Source organism: Xenopus tropicalis, chromosome 7, assembly GCF_000004195.4.
Source record: "Xenopus tropicalis strain Nigerian chromosome 7, UCB_Xtro_10.0, whole genome shotgun sequence".
Taxonomy (NCBI): domain Eukaryota; kingdom Metazoa; phylum Chordata; class Amphibia; order Anura; family Pipidae; genus Xenopus; species Xenopus tropicalis.
Genome location: NC_030683.2, coordinates 40,881,858 through 40,899,205, shown reverse-complemented (window position 1 = coordinate 40,899,205; position 17,348 = coordinate 40,881,858). Strand labels below are relative to the sequence as shown.

The 17,348-nt window shown below is 39.3% G+C and overlaps 1 protein-coding gene across 2 annotated transcripts in view; it reads right to left on the bottom strand.

Moving 5' to 3' along the window:
- The window catches only part of nudt13 (nudix hydrolase 13), a 47,084-nt gene continuing 29,736 nt past the window's right edge, over positions 1–17,348 (bottom strand). For both annotated transcript variants that reach the window (XM_002935966.5, XM_012967652.3), the window contains 7 exons: positions 10,927–11,066; positions 7,810–7,917; positions 7,599–7,705; positions 5,017–5,142; positions 3,957–4,068; positions 1,909–2,057; positions 1–962 (listed from right to left, as the gene is read on the bottom strand). In XM_002935966.5, the coding sequence (XP_002936012.1) occupies positions 762–962; positions 1,909–2,057; positions 3,957–4,068; positions 5,017–5,142; positions 7,599–7,705; positions 7,810–7,917; positions 10,927–11,066 (943 nt within the window). In that variant the 3' untranslated portion in view covers positions 1–761. The remainder of the gene's footprint in view (positions 963–1,908; positions 2,058–3,956; positions 4,069–5,016; positions 5,143–7,598; positions 7,706–7,809; positions 7,918–10,926; positions 11,067–17,348) is intronic.

Genomic DNA, 17,348 nt, shown 5'->3' with positions numbered 1-17,348 from the left:
TTTAAGCTGGTATGCTTTTTACTGGATTAGCTTCCCCAGCAGCATTATTTATTATACAGTGAAACACAAACAGTTCTAGAAAAACAGCACCACATCAAATTATCATTGTTACTGTAGCATGTTGCAAATGGCTATAGTTGATCTTTGCTGTAACAGTAACTATTGCAAGCCTCTGTTATAGCATTTGTATTAATTCAGAATAGGGGTGGGATGGGGGAGGGGAGGGGATCAAAGTGGCACTCAGATGGCAGACAATTTCACCCAGTCAGTTGATGGAGTAAGGGCTTAAAGCTGGTCCCTTGGACAGAGGGGTTCTCTCCAAACGCTTGAGTGGTTTACCTTGCACTCAAATATGTAGGTTTTTGTCTGGTCCACAAGAGGAATCTGATGTTTTTTTGTGATGTAGTGAACTTTGACTTGGAGAAGTTCCGTTCTTGGGTGTGAGCACCAGTGCTTCATGATATATGTTAGAGAAAGTATTAAATTGCTCTTCCTGTGTTTTAGGCACTATCAAATGTGCAAAGCTGCTGTAAGAATCTAACAGGTGATGAGGTATAAAGAGAGAGAGGTAGAAAAACATACCTTGAGCATTGCCTGGGCCTCACATAGCCTCAGACCTTGAGCTCAACTGCCTTTTATGTGTAATAGCAGTCTGCTTGTATATAGACCAGCCACTTGCACTAAAATCAGTTACATCCAATTGTAGATGATTTTCAATCACATATAAATTGGAGATGTGTAAAATTCCTTAATCACAATCACTATCTGTGCTTTAATTGTGCTCTCTGCTCCTGGACCCACTCCTGGATGAGATGATGGGCAATGGCAATCTTTGGTGGTACCCAGATAGGTACAGTACCATCCTCTTGTTTGGGAGGCACCTTCTGCCATTTTAGAGCTTCTTCCACCTCTTCCAAACTGAACCACTTTGCTGATTCTATTTCCGCTGCATTGATGCAGAGCTGCAAATTATGCAACACATATTAAAAAAAACTATAATTACAGAATTCCTTATGTTAACATTTTCCCACATTCCAAATTTCTTTGTAATATTCATGTAAAACAATGGATTTGAGAAACCAGATGCATTAAGGCAGTGATCCCCAACCAGTGGCTCGTGAGCAACATGTTACTCTCCAACCCCTTGGACATTACTCCCAGTGGCCTCAAAGCAGGTGCTCATTTTTGAATTCTTGGCTTGAAAGCAAGTTTTGGTTGCATAAAAACCAGGTGTACTGCCAAACAGAGCTTCCTGTAGGCTGCCAGTCCATATAGGGGCTACCAAATAGCCAATAACAGTACTTATTTGGCACCCCCAGGAACATGTTTTATGCTTGTGTTGCACCCCAAGTCTTTTTATATTTCAGTGTGGCTCATGGGTAAAAAAGGTTGGGGTTCCCTGTATTAAGGGGTAGATCTGTGTACATCCAATAAGTTATACTGAGCGGGGTATTGCACTGTGTAATGCCTGCTGCCCATACAAGAAATCCATTCTCAAATATTAATAAGCGAATCAGTTGCTTCCCCAATACTCAAAGTTCACACAAAAAACAATCCCACCCAAAGGAATACATGGAGTATGTAAATGTATTGTGTTATTAAATAAGCAGTCACAGTCTCCTACAGGGTTAATTCTCCAATTCTCCATTTCCTTAACCCTTTGTTTCCCACAGCTCCGCTACAACTCTAAGTAGCATCAGTTGTTCTGGAGAGCAACAATAAGGCCAGCAAATTTCCCTACTTTATTTATTGGATATCCCTCTGCGTAATCTTAATATACAAAAGTATTTTTTTGGTTTGCATCATGATTATGAAATACGCTGCTGGTCAACAGTAAACAGTACCCCTATAGCCTAGATATTTCCTTATGAAAATCATCCTAAAAGATTTGCAGATAAAATGCACTACCTCATCCTGTCGTACAGTGGCGTGGCACGCCACCATTAGCGAGCTGTTAGGGAAAGGCCAGTGCTGAGATGCAGAATATCTTATAGACTCAACTTCCAGCCCCACTTCCTCTGCCACTTCTCTCCGTACAGTCTCCTCCAGAGTTTCTCCTGAAACACACTTATTATTTTAAAAAAGCATGGCTAAGACATATAAGTAGTCTTATACAAGTATTAAATATAGTATACAGAGATTGGGGTCATGATCCCAGCGCTTGTGTATAAACATCACTAGAAGCTGCCTATGCCCGATTGGGAATTCTGTAGAGAACTGTGCACTGCTGCTGGGTTTATCCATAACTCACACTTTGCCTTTTGTACACAGAACTCTTATTGTACCACCTCATCCAATAAAGACTGAGGCACTGGCTCCTATAGCTGGAAGATTTTAGGATAAAACTACAGTGACTTGCCTAGAAACTTACTGTATATAAATTACATAGAAGCTCACATATGGAGCAGTGACAGTGCAGAGAAGCATGGCAGGGGCAAACTCCACTGACCCCCAATGGATTAAAAAACTTAATTCCACTGTCCCCAATGAACTGACTGACTTATCTGCACATGAATTTATCATTTGAACTATTTGTATGAACTGCTTATAGAGAAACACAAGTTATTGATAGTGGTCTATATTGATGTATATATTGATCTAGTCACTTATATATACAATTATATACAGGTGAGCTAATATTGTTTAGTAGTTTTCTACCTAAATAAGAACTAATAATTTAGCGATAGTTCCCCTTTAAGGTAACATTCTGGTTATATTCAGTAACTTGGAAATATTGTTTCCCTTGAATAAAACATTATATAACTGTGGTGCCTCCAATAGATAAATATAGAAATCACATGTGTGCAGAGGGGAGAAAATGTGAGCATTTTACTGTCAGTGTTCCTGGGGAAAGAATCAGGCTAATTGACTAGCAACTAAGCACCCCTTTCAGAGGCTACAGTATTACTTTGTGATGAGCTTAGCCCTGGTATTTTTTACCCAAAGACCATTTTCTTACAACATTCCAGGTTATTACCTTTATACACTGGGCAGTCTTAAGCAAAGGCTTTGTGCATATGGGCATTATTGGGCTGAAACTGCTGTCACAAACTAGGTAGCATAGAATTGTCACAAATGTTATTGTAAGCTCTAGCCTTAAGTTTATAACCTAAAATGGAACTAGAAGCTCTACCCCAAAGAATGAAAAAGCAGCCCCAAGCAATTATTCTTTTTCCACAAAACTTTATAGTCATTATTATGTATGCTGGCAAGTAGTGTTCTCTAGGTAGAGGGAGACAGAATGGGAATTATCACTCAAGTGGTCAGGGCTGTAAGTATGGGTAGGCAGCAGCAGCCCCTGCCTATGGTGAACCATTTTGGTAATGGGGGACTTATAGATGCAGAGACTGTTTCTTGAGGTTTATTTCAGTTTTCCCCCTTTCTCTGTATGTTAGTCTGTGTCTGCCACTAACTCTGCCAGACAGCAAGTAATGGTACCATGTTGTACCATGGGGCAGGGCACATATTGCCACCCATGTCTTAGGTGCCAAAGCTCCTTAGCCCAGATCTTACCAAACTCTAGCTATCCTGCAGTTGCAAAGTTATTGCAGATGAAATATTGATGGTGCCGCCCTGTAGTTATGTCCATTTATAAAAGAAACCCTGCTGCTAAAGCCAGTAAAATAATAGTAGGCTTTGAGATCCTACATAAATATGGTAGAAAGGCTGGTGTACATGTAGGTGCAGCAACACTGCCTATATACATACATATATATATATATATATACATACATATATATATATATATATATATATATATATATATATATATATATATATATATATATATATATATATATATATAAATTATCTATCTATCTATATAGGGCTTGAATTAATATTATTGATGATGAAAAATTAGCCTAAAAGTGTCAGTTGTGCCAATATGCCATATACCTTAAACATTACTTGAGGCTTTTGTTTTCATAACATATGCACAGATATTTATCCTTTACCTATGTCACAGAAACCTGAGAGAGCAGTGTACATTCCAGCAGGATAGGAGTCCTGCCGAGCAAGCAGGCAGCGCTTCCTGTGTGATACCAGAGTGATAATCACTGGGGACATCTAGACCAGAAGTAAAACTAGGTTACTTACAGTTGCATTATTTTCAGGCGTCAGCAAATATCCATTTTATTTTTACCAATCTTTCTATATATAGTTATAAGGAGGTAAGGGAAAAATAATATGTATATACAGAAACTTTAAAGCCTGATTGCAAAATACAATACCCCTTTCTGACAGACTGGTAAGGAAATGGATCACTGGATGCTGCTAACTGCAGCTAGGGGTCAGCCTTTTGTAAGAATTCAGTTCTATCTACTCCCCTCCCTAGTGTCTGTACAGTTAATTTGTTATATAATCTGTATCCCCTCCCTTCTGTATAGCTCAGGTCAAAAATGTCTCATTGGTTTTGCCAGAATTACTTTTCCATCACACAGAAGTAAAATCAATCAGCCTAGCCTGAGGGTTGTTATTTTAAAGGGAATTTAACTTCCTTTTGCAACTAAATGACAGTGCTGCATCTAAGGAGGCTCTTAAGGCCAAAAAGCTAATGTGAGGGTGAGTTACACAGTAAAACTGGAGAGTAAAGAGCTTTTTTTTGAGCTTACAACCTAAAGATATAAGGAACAACTAATGGATAGAATTAGTTAGCATGTTCACCTCTGATAATCAATATTAATGAAATAGGCTTCTTTAAACAGGTGAGGGGTTTTTTTTTGGGGGGGGGGGGGGGCATGTGCTAGCAGATGGTATCACTAAAATGTCCCCTCTCTACTGACACTGAAGCTAAGCTGCACTGAGGCAACTGCAGCTCTACAGATGATCTCTATGGAAGGCTAAAGCACATATCCATTTATAATTCCATCATCTTGGCTACCTTCTCTATCTTAAGTGCTTACAAATGGTTCCATGCTCATCTAAGCCAGATTTTGCCATCTACATATATCTGGAGATCCTGATTCCTTTAAGTTAACCATCAGTCAAACATGGTTATTAAATGACTGTTTTTACCTGAGGGTAATAGATCAATCCGTTTGCATGGCAGACACGCTTGCTCCCGGATATGTTTTTTTGGGTTGGTTTCCCTGTTTTACTACAGTACTGGTGACTTTCATGCCAGCGAAGTAGGGCCTGTGCCTGCAAAGAGAAGGGAGGCATTCAATCATTTTATCAGCAATGTTGATTCCAGGTGCTATCAGATCCATAATAAAATCTTCCCCAGCTTTATTTTAGGTAGAGGCTTCTCTATGGACAGAATCACATCACAATTCCCTGCTAACAACAAATGGAGTGAAGGCAGACTGTGAATGCTATGTAGTTAGCATCAAAGTGCCAACCTGGTGACTAACACAGCATGTAAATAGGCTCAGGCTAGTTCAGCTTATATTTCTCTACTAAACCCAGATGGTATCCACTGAGTGAGTACAGAGTGAAACAAATCTCATTTATAGCAATGTGTCAATGATTCAATCCCCTTTTATTTACATTCTATTTTTTTTCTTGCCCTCTGGCAATGTTTCTAACATTTTAAAGAATGATTATTGTCATACCCCTTCGTGGACATATTAGTAAAAAAAGGCTGCTGACACAAGCCTGGGCAAGAAGAAAATCAGAAGAACATCATGTACACCCTAACAAAAAATGCCTTCTCTCAGCTATGAATGCTGATTTGTGTTAGAACAAGCTACCAGCCCCCAGGGCAAGAAAGGAATATGAAAGGTATTGATATAGCTCCCTTCCAGGCCCACTAGGTAACCACATTTCCCTTTGTTAAAGCTTTGCATGACATTGATTATATACTCAAATCCCTATGAATCAGATGTTCTCAGAAGTTTTAATTAATGTACAACTAGCACCATGCACAGATCTGAAAACTTTCATTTGTCTCTGATACCAAATGGCAAAGTGTTATTTAGATACTAAACAGACATTTACGTACATAATCTTGCAGACAAAGAAAAATACAGATAGAAGAAGGTTTAGCCTCCCCAAAAAGTGACAAACTGCAGTATTTTCATAAGTAGTTCTCCAGTGGAAAGGCTTCTTAAGTAGCCTTTCCATTTGAGCTATGTGGACCTGTTAGGGAACTGAAACCTGTCATTGCTTGTGTGACTGCAGGGCTGTGATTGGCTATCCCCTCCTACTGTGCTTCCAGAAGGGACCATTAGAACTCGCCCACCCCTCATTTGAAACACAGACAGGGATAGTATAATTTTTATGGGGTGCTCCGAAAGTAAAAGCTGACACATATATCATTCATTATTGCCTACAAGATTAGGGGGTGTTCTCTTATGTTATATGTCTCTTTTATAAGCACTAGAGGTCCACTGGTTAAAATGTGTGCTTCAGGCACAGTGCTTCCCATTGATTTCTATGGGAATATGGGACAGCAGCAGTCAAAGCACCCAGTCTAATATTAGCCAAAAGCCACAAATAACCTTTTTCAACCTTCTCTCTTGTGCCTTTTTATAGTGTGAGCTAGTAACTGGTGAACTGTATGAAAGGGGATATATGGTTAAGTATTGTAAAGCTAAGTATACTGTTTACCATTTGACCACTGGGTGGCCCAGTTACACTGATCGTGGCAGTTTGCTTTCATTTTTATAAATGTGCAGTCAATGGCAGGCAGCACAAGCAGTCACAGGCAGGAATATGTGTATAGAGCAAACATGTGCCATTGCCAGATTTATTGATACTACATTGTGGCAGTGGCCATATTGCTAACTTTGATTCAACATTCCAGAGTATATTTAACTTTGATCCAACATTTCAGATCACAAACAATCACACTGAGAAAAACTTATGTTTTAAAGAAATCCATGAATGTGGGCTTAAGCTTCCAGTTCCCATGTAAGAGTTTGTACCACTGCAATCTATGGAAAACACCAATGCACGTGAGCTTTATTTTTTAATCTAACAAAATCCATAGCAGAACTACCCATGAAGAAAGAGATGATACAGACAGTCACAGACAACACCCTGTCCAGGGCCGCTCCTGCCATGAAGCAAGGTAAGAACCTTGCCTCAGGTGGCAGGGAGTGGCCAGTTACCAGGGGAGGCAAAAAGCTGTCTCTGGTAACTTTAAGAGACAATTTTTCATTTTTTAAACAACAATTTGACTCTGCTAGTGCATAAAGGGCAATAGTGCTCTCTCCACTAGCAATGCAGCCCCCTCTGGACCCACTCAGATGCTAACATTGTAAGCACAGAGTGGGAGAGAGGTGGTGGCAATGGGGCAACTGCCACCTGAGGCAGGATCGCCACTGTCCATGTCAGCTGATAATGCTAGGACCTGAGAAATCTACATGTACCATATTTTACCAGTAATCAGTACCAAATGACTTCCATTGGGTTTTGCTTATTCATCATTTTCCTCCATGACAGAAGCATTTTCATTACATTTACCTGCACATCAGGTCTGTGGCCAGTGATAAGCATAGCTCTCTGTTTATATTCTGCACAGCTGCAACAACAGACAGCATCTGTCTATCTGACAAAAGTGGGTTGGGATTGGATGGTGGTTGACTGTTGATTTCTATAACTAACATTAGTTGTATGGGTCAGTTAATCACTGCTTGATATGTAGAAGTTACCTGTGACATCAGAGGAGTATCCTTTAATCTAAGCTGTAGAGCGGCTTTGCGTAGGTCTGTGAATTTCCCACACAATTCTCTCTCTAATCTTGATCTTTCCAGTGATCCTAAAACGCATAGAGAACGAAACAAATGTTCAATCCCAGTCAGAGCACAGAAATGGTAAGCGTGTGGCATGAGGTAGTTTGGACACAGAAATCACTATTCTTACCAAGATCGATGGCAAACTCTGCAGCGCAAGAATCCGAGCAACCAATAAGAACAGATTTCTCCATCATCCGCTCATTCATCTTGTGTTCAATAAGAATTCTGAGTAATTCTAATTCAAACAGAAAGGCAAGGAACATGTTTAGCAGAGTTAATATAGGTAGGTGGGAAGTACACTTTGCTCTGAGTGTATCCTAAGGGCTACAGAATATTTGCTTCTATTACAAGTATGAGATCACGTATCCTGAAACCCCCGTATTCAGAACAGCTCAGAATTATACAAAGGCCATCTCTCATAGACTCCATTTTAATCAAATAATTCATTTTTTCCCTTTTTCTCTGTAATAACAAAACAGTACCTTGTATTGATCCCAACTAAGATATCATTAATCCTTATTGGAGGCAAAACAATAATAATTAATGCTTAAATGATTTTTTAGTAGACAAAGTATGGAGATCCAATTAACAGAAAGATCCCGGGAAAACGCCCAGGTTTCAAGCATTCTGGAAAACAGGTCCTTGATAACCAGAAACCATCACAAGTTAAGAATTACAGTGCAGTAAGTGATGCATAACAATCAAATTTTAACTGTGAGGATGCTACGGCATACTAATCACTGATTGGTTGCTGTGGGTTACTGTACGCAAAATTTGCCCAATGCTGTTAAATGAGTCCCACTGACAGTCTAAACAACCAATTTCAGGTATAAATGCAACTTAATTCTCTCTTTTCTATAGTTTCTATTTTTGTTTATGAGGCAATAAGTAATACAAAGAAATCTGTATTAGCATACAGCTAATTCTGTTAATTGCCCATAACAGTGACATTTCCACGCACTTTAAGTGTCCAGGTGGCTGCATCTGAAACAAACAGTTGCATGCTGCATCACTGGGTGGCATATCACACTCCTATAATTTAATTTTACACATAATTTGAAGCTGAGAAAATGTAAAAAGTGATATTTTCTCTATGACCCTACTATTGTGGAGTGGGGTTAAAAAGCTGATTCTTCTTTAATGATAGCGAACATATTTGAAAATGATGTATCAATTAGGATGGGGAGAGCTGTGTTTGTTTCAATGCTTTAGCAAAAGCTTTTCTGTTTTTTTACTTTTATTCCAGTTATTCACTGTCATCTTTTTTCCAGTTATTCACTGTAATTTATATTAGGCTCTCAGGAGGAATATAAGAGAGTTGCTTGCTTGTCTTGAAAGTAGCTGCTGAAATACTGGTAATGAGACTAGCAAATACCCAGTAAAGCAGCATTTCCTGAGGGGGTATGTGCTTATGGACATTATGGGTTAAAAGGCAGATGTGCAGAGAGGCACACGCTCAGTTGTTAGGTGCTGGGAGAAAGACTGAATGTTACAAGGCAAGGAGGATGTAAAGGGGTTGACATTTGTGATTCAGATGTTGGAAGATGCCAGCCCTTGATAAAAATACTCCCTGTTTATATACACTTCCAGTGCAGACTGTATTGTGCAGTCTGGTCAACCATAATTCGGCTGAATACTACAGGCTATACAAAAGATATGGCTGAATACAGAACCAAATACAGACTCTAATTGGCAGGTTCAGTTGTCCAGACTGCTAAAATCACATTTAAATTTTCAAGATTTATTAAGCACAAAAAACGTAAAAACTTGAATATAAAATTTGGCATCTAAAAGCTGGCAAGTTGATGTGAAGTCAATGGCACTTGTACGCATAAGCTTAGGCTGGTGCTCCTGAAAACCGCACCAGCCAGGGCAAGCAATCCTCTTCCTTCTTCTGTCTCCGCGCCACTTGCACATGTGCAGTGAAAAGCTGAACAAAAAAATCCATCTTTTTTTACTCTACTGTGCATGCACAGGCCCCGGGATTCTGAAGACAGATGAGAGAAGAAACAGCAGGTTTCTCCTAACAGAAGCACCAACAGGGGATAAGGTAAGCGATTGCAATCACTGGGGGGGGGGGGGGGGTTCTTAACATTCTGCATCCCACAGTGATTTTACCTTTCTTTCTTCTTTAAGATAATAAACATTGTGCTGGGTAAGGGTATTGTTACAGGGGCATAGAATGGATGCAATTTTTTTCCCTTATTTCCTTTAAAGGAACAGTAACACCAAAAAATGAAAGAGCTTTAAAGTAATAAAAATATAACGTACTGTTGCCCTGCACTGGTAAAACTGGTGTGTTTGCTACAGTAACACTACTATAATTTATATAATAAGCTGCTGTGTAGCCACGGGGGCAGCCATTCAAGCTTGAAAAAAGGCACAGGTTATATAGCAGATAACAGATAAGTTTTGTAGAATACAATAGTGTTTTATCTGTTATCTGCTATGTGCCTGTGCCTTTTCTCCATTAAATGGCTGCCTCCATGGCTACATAGCAGCTTATTTATATAAATTATAGTAGACTTTTTGAAGTAAACACACAACTTTTACCAGTGCAGGGCAGCAGCACATTATATTTTAGTTACTTTTATACACTTTCATTTTTTGGTGTTACTGTTCCTTTAATATCACCATTTTGTAATTTTTCTGCTCCCAGAGCTGTTAGTCCAGGGCGGCACTCCTAGCAATCATGTCTACTTCAGTAAGCACAGACCACTTCTTCACTGCCTTCCTTTATATATTGAACTTCATGTGCTTGAAGGTTATACTATCACAAATTTCTTTGGCAGTGGGGGCCCACCAGTGAAATTTTGCCCAGGGCCCACTGGCACCTTTAAGCTCCCCGATGCTATATAAAGATGATATCACTACTACTGCTAATAATAATAATAAAGTATGCAAATACATATAGCTTCCTGCTTAGGCCGACATGTTGTACTAAGCATGAACACTGTACAGTAAAGGGATAAAGCAAGGCCACTATGGTGTTCTCAGAGAGCTGTGCTGAATTTCCCTATATATAATGGCCAATCAACTTTCCACTTCCGCAGAAATAAAAATGTGAAAACAATTTGCTGACCATGGCGCTGAAAGGATGGTCAATGCCATAGTCCTGTTACTGGTTATGAAGCAGAAATACAGCAACACTCCAGGTGTTCCAATCCAAACTGTCTGTATACGTGGTACACAGGGGCTGTTTTGCAGTACCCAGTATACCCAGATCTTGAAGATGATAATTTACCTGAAGCACTGACTGCTGGAAAAGAATAGCTGTTGCCTGTGTTTCGCAGGAATGGAGAGAGATTGTGAAAAACATAAAATGATCCAGATTTCAGAGCTTGTCTACAAATGTCATCATTTTCTTTTAAGTCAAACAGATACCTGTGAAGAGTGAGAACACAAAAAATAAACATATTGGTAGTATTTGGATTTAGGAGCGTGTACTGTTAAAAAATCTGAAAATGTAACATAAGCTTTAACTCATAGAAGTAAGAAACTAAGAATGCCAAAATCAATGGGGGATGCTAATTCTTTAGACACCCCCAGAGACTCTAGTTGATCTTCCCCCTGGCCATGCCCCTCTTCTACAAAAAAGGCACTTGGCCTGGGCTACTGTGTGCAGTTTATCTCATGTCTCCCATACACTTGCCGAAGCCGCAAAGGGATGTCCAGAAGACCAGAAAACAATGTCAGTGCCACACTCACTAAGCAGGACCCGAAGCGGATGCAGTATATACATCCTTCAACTCTGATACATGTGATGCTGTACATAAATCCTTCAACTCTGACTCCTCAGTTTATGGTACTTCAGACTCCGACTTCTCTGTTTGTTATATACTAATGTATTTTCCATGTTGATTGAAAGAACACAACATACAGTATAAGGCAATTTATCCCTGCTAAAGCTTAGCACTGTTAAAGCTATATGAAGATGGTGTCTGCTTTTGGGAACAAACCAAAGAACAACTGGCTAGGGAATCTGATGCACTACCCTATTGGCCATTCAAGCCTGTCAGTTTTCAAGTTTGGGTCTAAATCTATAACTAAGCCAATGTCATTGTGGCTTTTTATTTTATTTATTAAAGAAACTACAACCATTCCTAAAACCTAAAGCTTAAACAAAAGACAAAAAATAAAAATAATATTATAATAACTCAGCTGGACTTCCCACTAGTGAAACAACTACTCACTGGACTTTACTCTTACAGCAGATAAGTACTTTATTATGATTATTTTCTATGAAATAGTAACATTGTAACATACTGTATTTTTTTCCATTACAATATAAATTTATTAGGAGTCAGAGTCAGTACATTTTTGCTGACTCTTATTTTGTGACAAGTACCTAAAACTGTTTCCAACTATAGGGTTGATTCACTATAGGTCGATATTTTGAGCGCTATTTATAGCTTGTGTTAAAAATGTTATCGCGTCTAATTTTTCGCGTCTTAATGCACAATTCACTAAAAGTATATTTGCGTTAATTTAGGAGCGATGCTGTTTGCGTTATTTAAGTCGTGAAGACTATTTTCGTGGGGTAATCGACGCAACGCGCGCTTATTAACGCAGCACGCTACTTGTCGCACGCGCTTATTAACGCACATGCACTACTTATCACGCGCACGCCATATTAGCCATACACACCATTACGTTCATAAAACTACTTTTTTTTAAAATGACCATTTCCCTGCAAACTGGAGGATGCATCACTCTAGGGCCAACACAGACTTGAATAAATCACACTGCAAAGTCCATATTGTGTTGCCAAAAGCTCATGAACTGTACTTTTCTATAATTACCGCCTGCTCCAAGTAGGTGTTAATTTTCGCATAGAGTAATGCGATATTTAGCGCATCCAAGTGTTTGTGAATCATGCGTTAGTATTACTTCTGCGCGCTAATTAACGCAATGTGGTAAAATTAACGCATGCGGTTGCACGCTAATTAACGCATGTGATATGCGACTTAACACATACGATAATACTTTAGCAAATCACGCTTTTTTGTCGCGTCAATTTTAAAGCAAAAAAAGCATGCAATATGCGTTATCGCACTTTAGTGAATCAACCCTTATGTGACTCTGATTCCATAGCTCTGCAACCTGTGATTTTAGCTTTCCCTTTCTTTAAAACAATGTTCTGTATTGTCTTAAGGCCCCCATACACGGGCCGATAGATGCTGCCGATATCGGTCCCTTGGACCGACTCGGCAGCTTATCTGCCCGTGTAGGGGCAGAAACGAGCGGGCTGGCCGACCGATATCTGGCCTGAAATTGGTCAGATATCGATTGGCCAGGTTAAAAGATTCAGCCGGATCGGGGACCGCATCGGCTCGTTGATGCAGTCCCCGAACCGACTGCCCCATTGCCGCCTACATAATCCGGTCGTTTGGCCCCAGGGCCAAACGATCGGATTATTTTTTTTTTAACTTCAAGCTCCCCGATATCGCCCACCCGTAGGTGGGGATATCGGGGGAAGATCCGCTCACTTGGCGATCTCGCCAAGCGAGCGGATCTTACCGTGTATGGGGACCTTTAGGCTGCAATCTGTTCCTAACACATCCTGACACATCCCTATCAGCTGCAATAGTTTACTGGACCAAATCAAACTTTGCCTACATCATTTATAAATGTTTTTATGTTTCTAGGGCACATTAACACCAACTTTTACTTGGTAATTTCAATTTATTAAACATTATACTTGTTTTTTTGTTAGTTTTAGGTATAACAAATTATGAGCACCAGTAATTGCAGACAAAAACATGGAGCATATTATTATGGCTATACTGTCAATTAAAGTGACATAGTAGAATTGGAAAAAGTTCCACAATTTGCAACCTAACGACACTCACCACAATTACTCCAATGAAGGTTGAAATTCTGTACATTGTGCATATTTATAGTTTGCCTTGCTTTAGCCAGGGTCTTCCACGATCATAGCTAAATCAGACACAGACCTAATTTAAAGCGGACCTGTCACCTTAAGAAATAATTTCAAATTGTTTTCTATTGTGTTTGGCAAGCAAAATAAACTTCACTTACACTATATAAATTATTTTAATCTTATTTTCTTCAGCCTTGGAATTCACAATTGCAGCAAGCAGGCAGGGGCCATTTTGTGGACACTGTTATCAAAGCAGGCATTGTATCCTGCCAAAATCTTGTTTCTGTGCCAGTATGGGGGGACCTGATACCCATATCCATGCACTGGTTACACAATTACATGGTGCGGAGGGAGGGGGAATGTGAGGAGGGCAGCAACATCTAAGAAGTTCTGAATTGAAAGTGAAAGTAACTGTCTGCCCCACCTCTATGCCTAAGGCATAGAGGCGGGGCAGGCGTTATATGATTGACAGCTGGGATTTTAAAATGCTTTTATAATGGGTATGGATGTGGTAATAAAAAAATTATTTTGGGTTTCATGTTTAATTTGAAAAGGGCTTTTATTATACAGCTTTTTATGTCTGGGTGACAGGTCCACTTTAAAGACCGAAGGCAAATTTATGCAACTGACATATGTAAAGTGTTTCGCATTTTAATGGCTCGGGATAAAAAGGTATTTTCAGGTACATTGCTACCTGTGAAAGAAGAGATTTCTCTGGGGACAAGGTACCCCCTCAATCTTTATCCTTACAAGGCAGAAGAGGTTTATTTATCAAATGGTGTACTCTAAAGGTGGCCATACACTGAGACACTCTTCTCCCAATATCCCCACCTACGGGTGGGCGATATCAAGCGAATTAGAATGACTGGTATAGGCGAAATTGTTCTGGGACCTCATTTTTAAACCTGCGCAATCTATATCTGCCCGATTTCAGGCCAAATATTGGTCAGGCAGGCCTGTCGTTTGTGCCCATTCAGTATGGCCATCTTAACTTTCACCCATTGACCCAATATGCCCCAATCCCATAGGAATGAATAGAGAGTAGTGAAATGTTATTGCCGTAAGCTCTAACTTTACACTTTGATAAATCTGCCCCTAAGATTTCATGTTATATTATAAAGATGTGCTTTCCCCAATATTCAGTTTACAGAAGAGGAACATGTGCATTCATATATTTTATTTTCCACTACTGCCAGACAGACTATAATTTCTAAAGTACCATGTAAGGCTGCAGAAAAAATAGGCCATCCGCCTTCCCACAATATTCCTGTGCTAGAATACAGTAAAACATTTTAGCAAATGGCATGTTAGGCATTAAATGTGTGTTCCGTTTAAGGATAAAATTACACACTGAAAAAGGCACATAGGAAAAGTTTAGATGATCCTTTTCTAATTTTAGAATAAAAGTTTCTATATTGTCTATATAAAGAGAATTATGGTAAAGATGGCATTTACTGAGAGTTTTGTCTTTTGTAAAGACATATAATTGCACTTTCAATGTGCATTTATTAGGGCATCTTAGGGAAAAGACATATTTTTGCAAATTTAAGTAAACTTTAGTTCCTCAATTATACTTTGGCTCTGGACACTTTCTTTCTTCCCAATTTATGTGTATTTACACATTTCCCTGCCTACTCTCCCCACACAAACAGCCAATCACAACACATTTAAACAAACCCACACGCACAAAAGCACCTCAACCCCATACACACAACCTAGCTCAGATCTCCCAGGTTGCAATTCGTACACACATAAAATGCTGCTGCCCGGGACAACCCACTGCTGTCTGCTATGGTTCCTAGACCTTCTCTGGCCTAGCAGCCTGCATTATAACTTTGTCTACCATGTACCACCCTCTTAGTGTATCCAACGTCAGATTAGCTTGTATTCCCCTGTGTGCAGAACTGAGCCACAATTTACTTATTAATTTACTTAGAAAATGCAAACACCTTTACAACCACCAGTGCCAAATTGCACAAGTACAGTTGCCAAAAGAAATAATCTGGTATCTTTCATAACAAACCCTGATATAACACTGTGAAACCTAATGAAGGAATTTGATCTCTTCGGTGAAACAAGCCATCTGAAATTCAACTACCAGAAATCAAGCATGCTCACTATGCCATTATCAGAAGCTTAACAAGACCAAATTAAACAATTTAAGACCGAAAAGCAGGCATTTTACATATCGGGGCATCAGGGTTTCAGCTTATGTAAATAACTGAAAATCTAACCCCCCCTCTTGACAGAGGTCCAAAAAGAAATTAAAAACTGGAACAAGCCAGAATTTTCGTGGCTAGGCTGCATCAATATTAATAATTATTAAAATAATTATCCTTCCACATTTCCTGTACCTATTCCAGACATTACCCTACAATGTACCCAAAACGCCAAAACGATCTCCGCAACTTCCAGGCGATCCTTTCCCCCTCTATACCTATCTGGCATAAAAAAACAGGTGCAACAAAAGTACTATCTTAACCCAACCTAAATACAGAGGAGGTCTTGGCTTACTGGACTTGTACACCTACTATGACATGTCTGTACTGCAAAAAATGTTATCTCAGAATTCAAACTATGGGCCCACATCGAACAACAGCACTCAAATATTCCCTTACAGGTGCTCTTCTGGTTACAAGCAGGCAAGTGCCCATGCAACTACGACATGGGCTCAATCACTTCAGGAATCCTTCAAATCTGACACAAACTCAAAAAAAACAATGCACAGTCTAGACTCCTACCTATATTACATAACCTGGCATTTCCACCCAACCTATGACCAATAAACTTCAAAACCTGGACTACCCCAAAAGTGTTAAAGCCTACCAACTTCTGGAGGACAGAAAACAGAAACAATTACATGAACATATTCCACCTGACTTGGCAACACCCCTAGGGAACAAGAACTCAACATGACCTTTACAAAACAAGAATGGGATTGCATGACAGAATGCACTCTTCAAACAAGCCCATGCTGTAGACTTCAGGAAAGCAATTATAAAACCATCTCCCAATGGTACAGAGTTCCCAGCTTCTTCTCTTCTATCTCTCTTTCTACTTTACTTTTTTCCCCTTTCTATTTTCACTTTTAAACCAGTTTTTTTTTCATAAACCAGCATAAATGTATCTATATCTTCCCAATGCTATACTATGAACGCTTGTGCCGAATGTTGTTCTTTTTTACTGCTGTTTGTGACTTGATGCAAATAAAGAATTAAAAAAAACAACTAATAGCTAATTGGCAACTGTGCTTGTGCAATTTAATGCCTATTTTGGTAAATCACCCACACTAACTGCAGCACAAGGACAGTTGCCAGTAGTAACTGCTTAGGAAACTGCAGCAAAAAAATTAAATATAATTGCTAATATATATGGTTTCTATATGATATAATGCTATAAATATAACAGCCCCTTACCCAAAGCTTAACACCTTTATGTTAAATAAACATGGTCAATGAAGATAGTAGAAAGAGCCCATGTGCAACTGGTGATGGACGAGAAGTGTAATGGAATAATGGCCAACTTTATCATAGTAGGCCAAACATCCAACATATCTGTAATGGCTGAATCTGTATAGGCAGAGGCAGAGTTTACTCACTGATTCATACACCCTCTTCAGTGGTCAGTGCAGTTTTAAGTTGCCCATGAAGGATTCCATGAAGAGGTTTCAAGCTACCCCTTCATTCCTCCTTTATTGGTGTTATATCTCAAGAGCGGATATTATCAGTTACTATGTGCCAGTATGAGATCCGTTATCTGGAAACCCGTTATGCAGAAAGTTT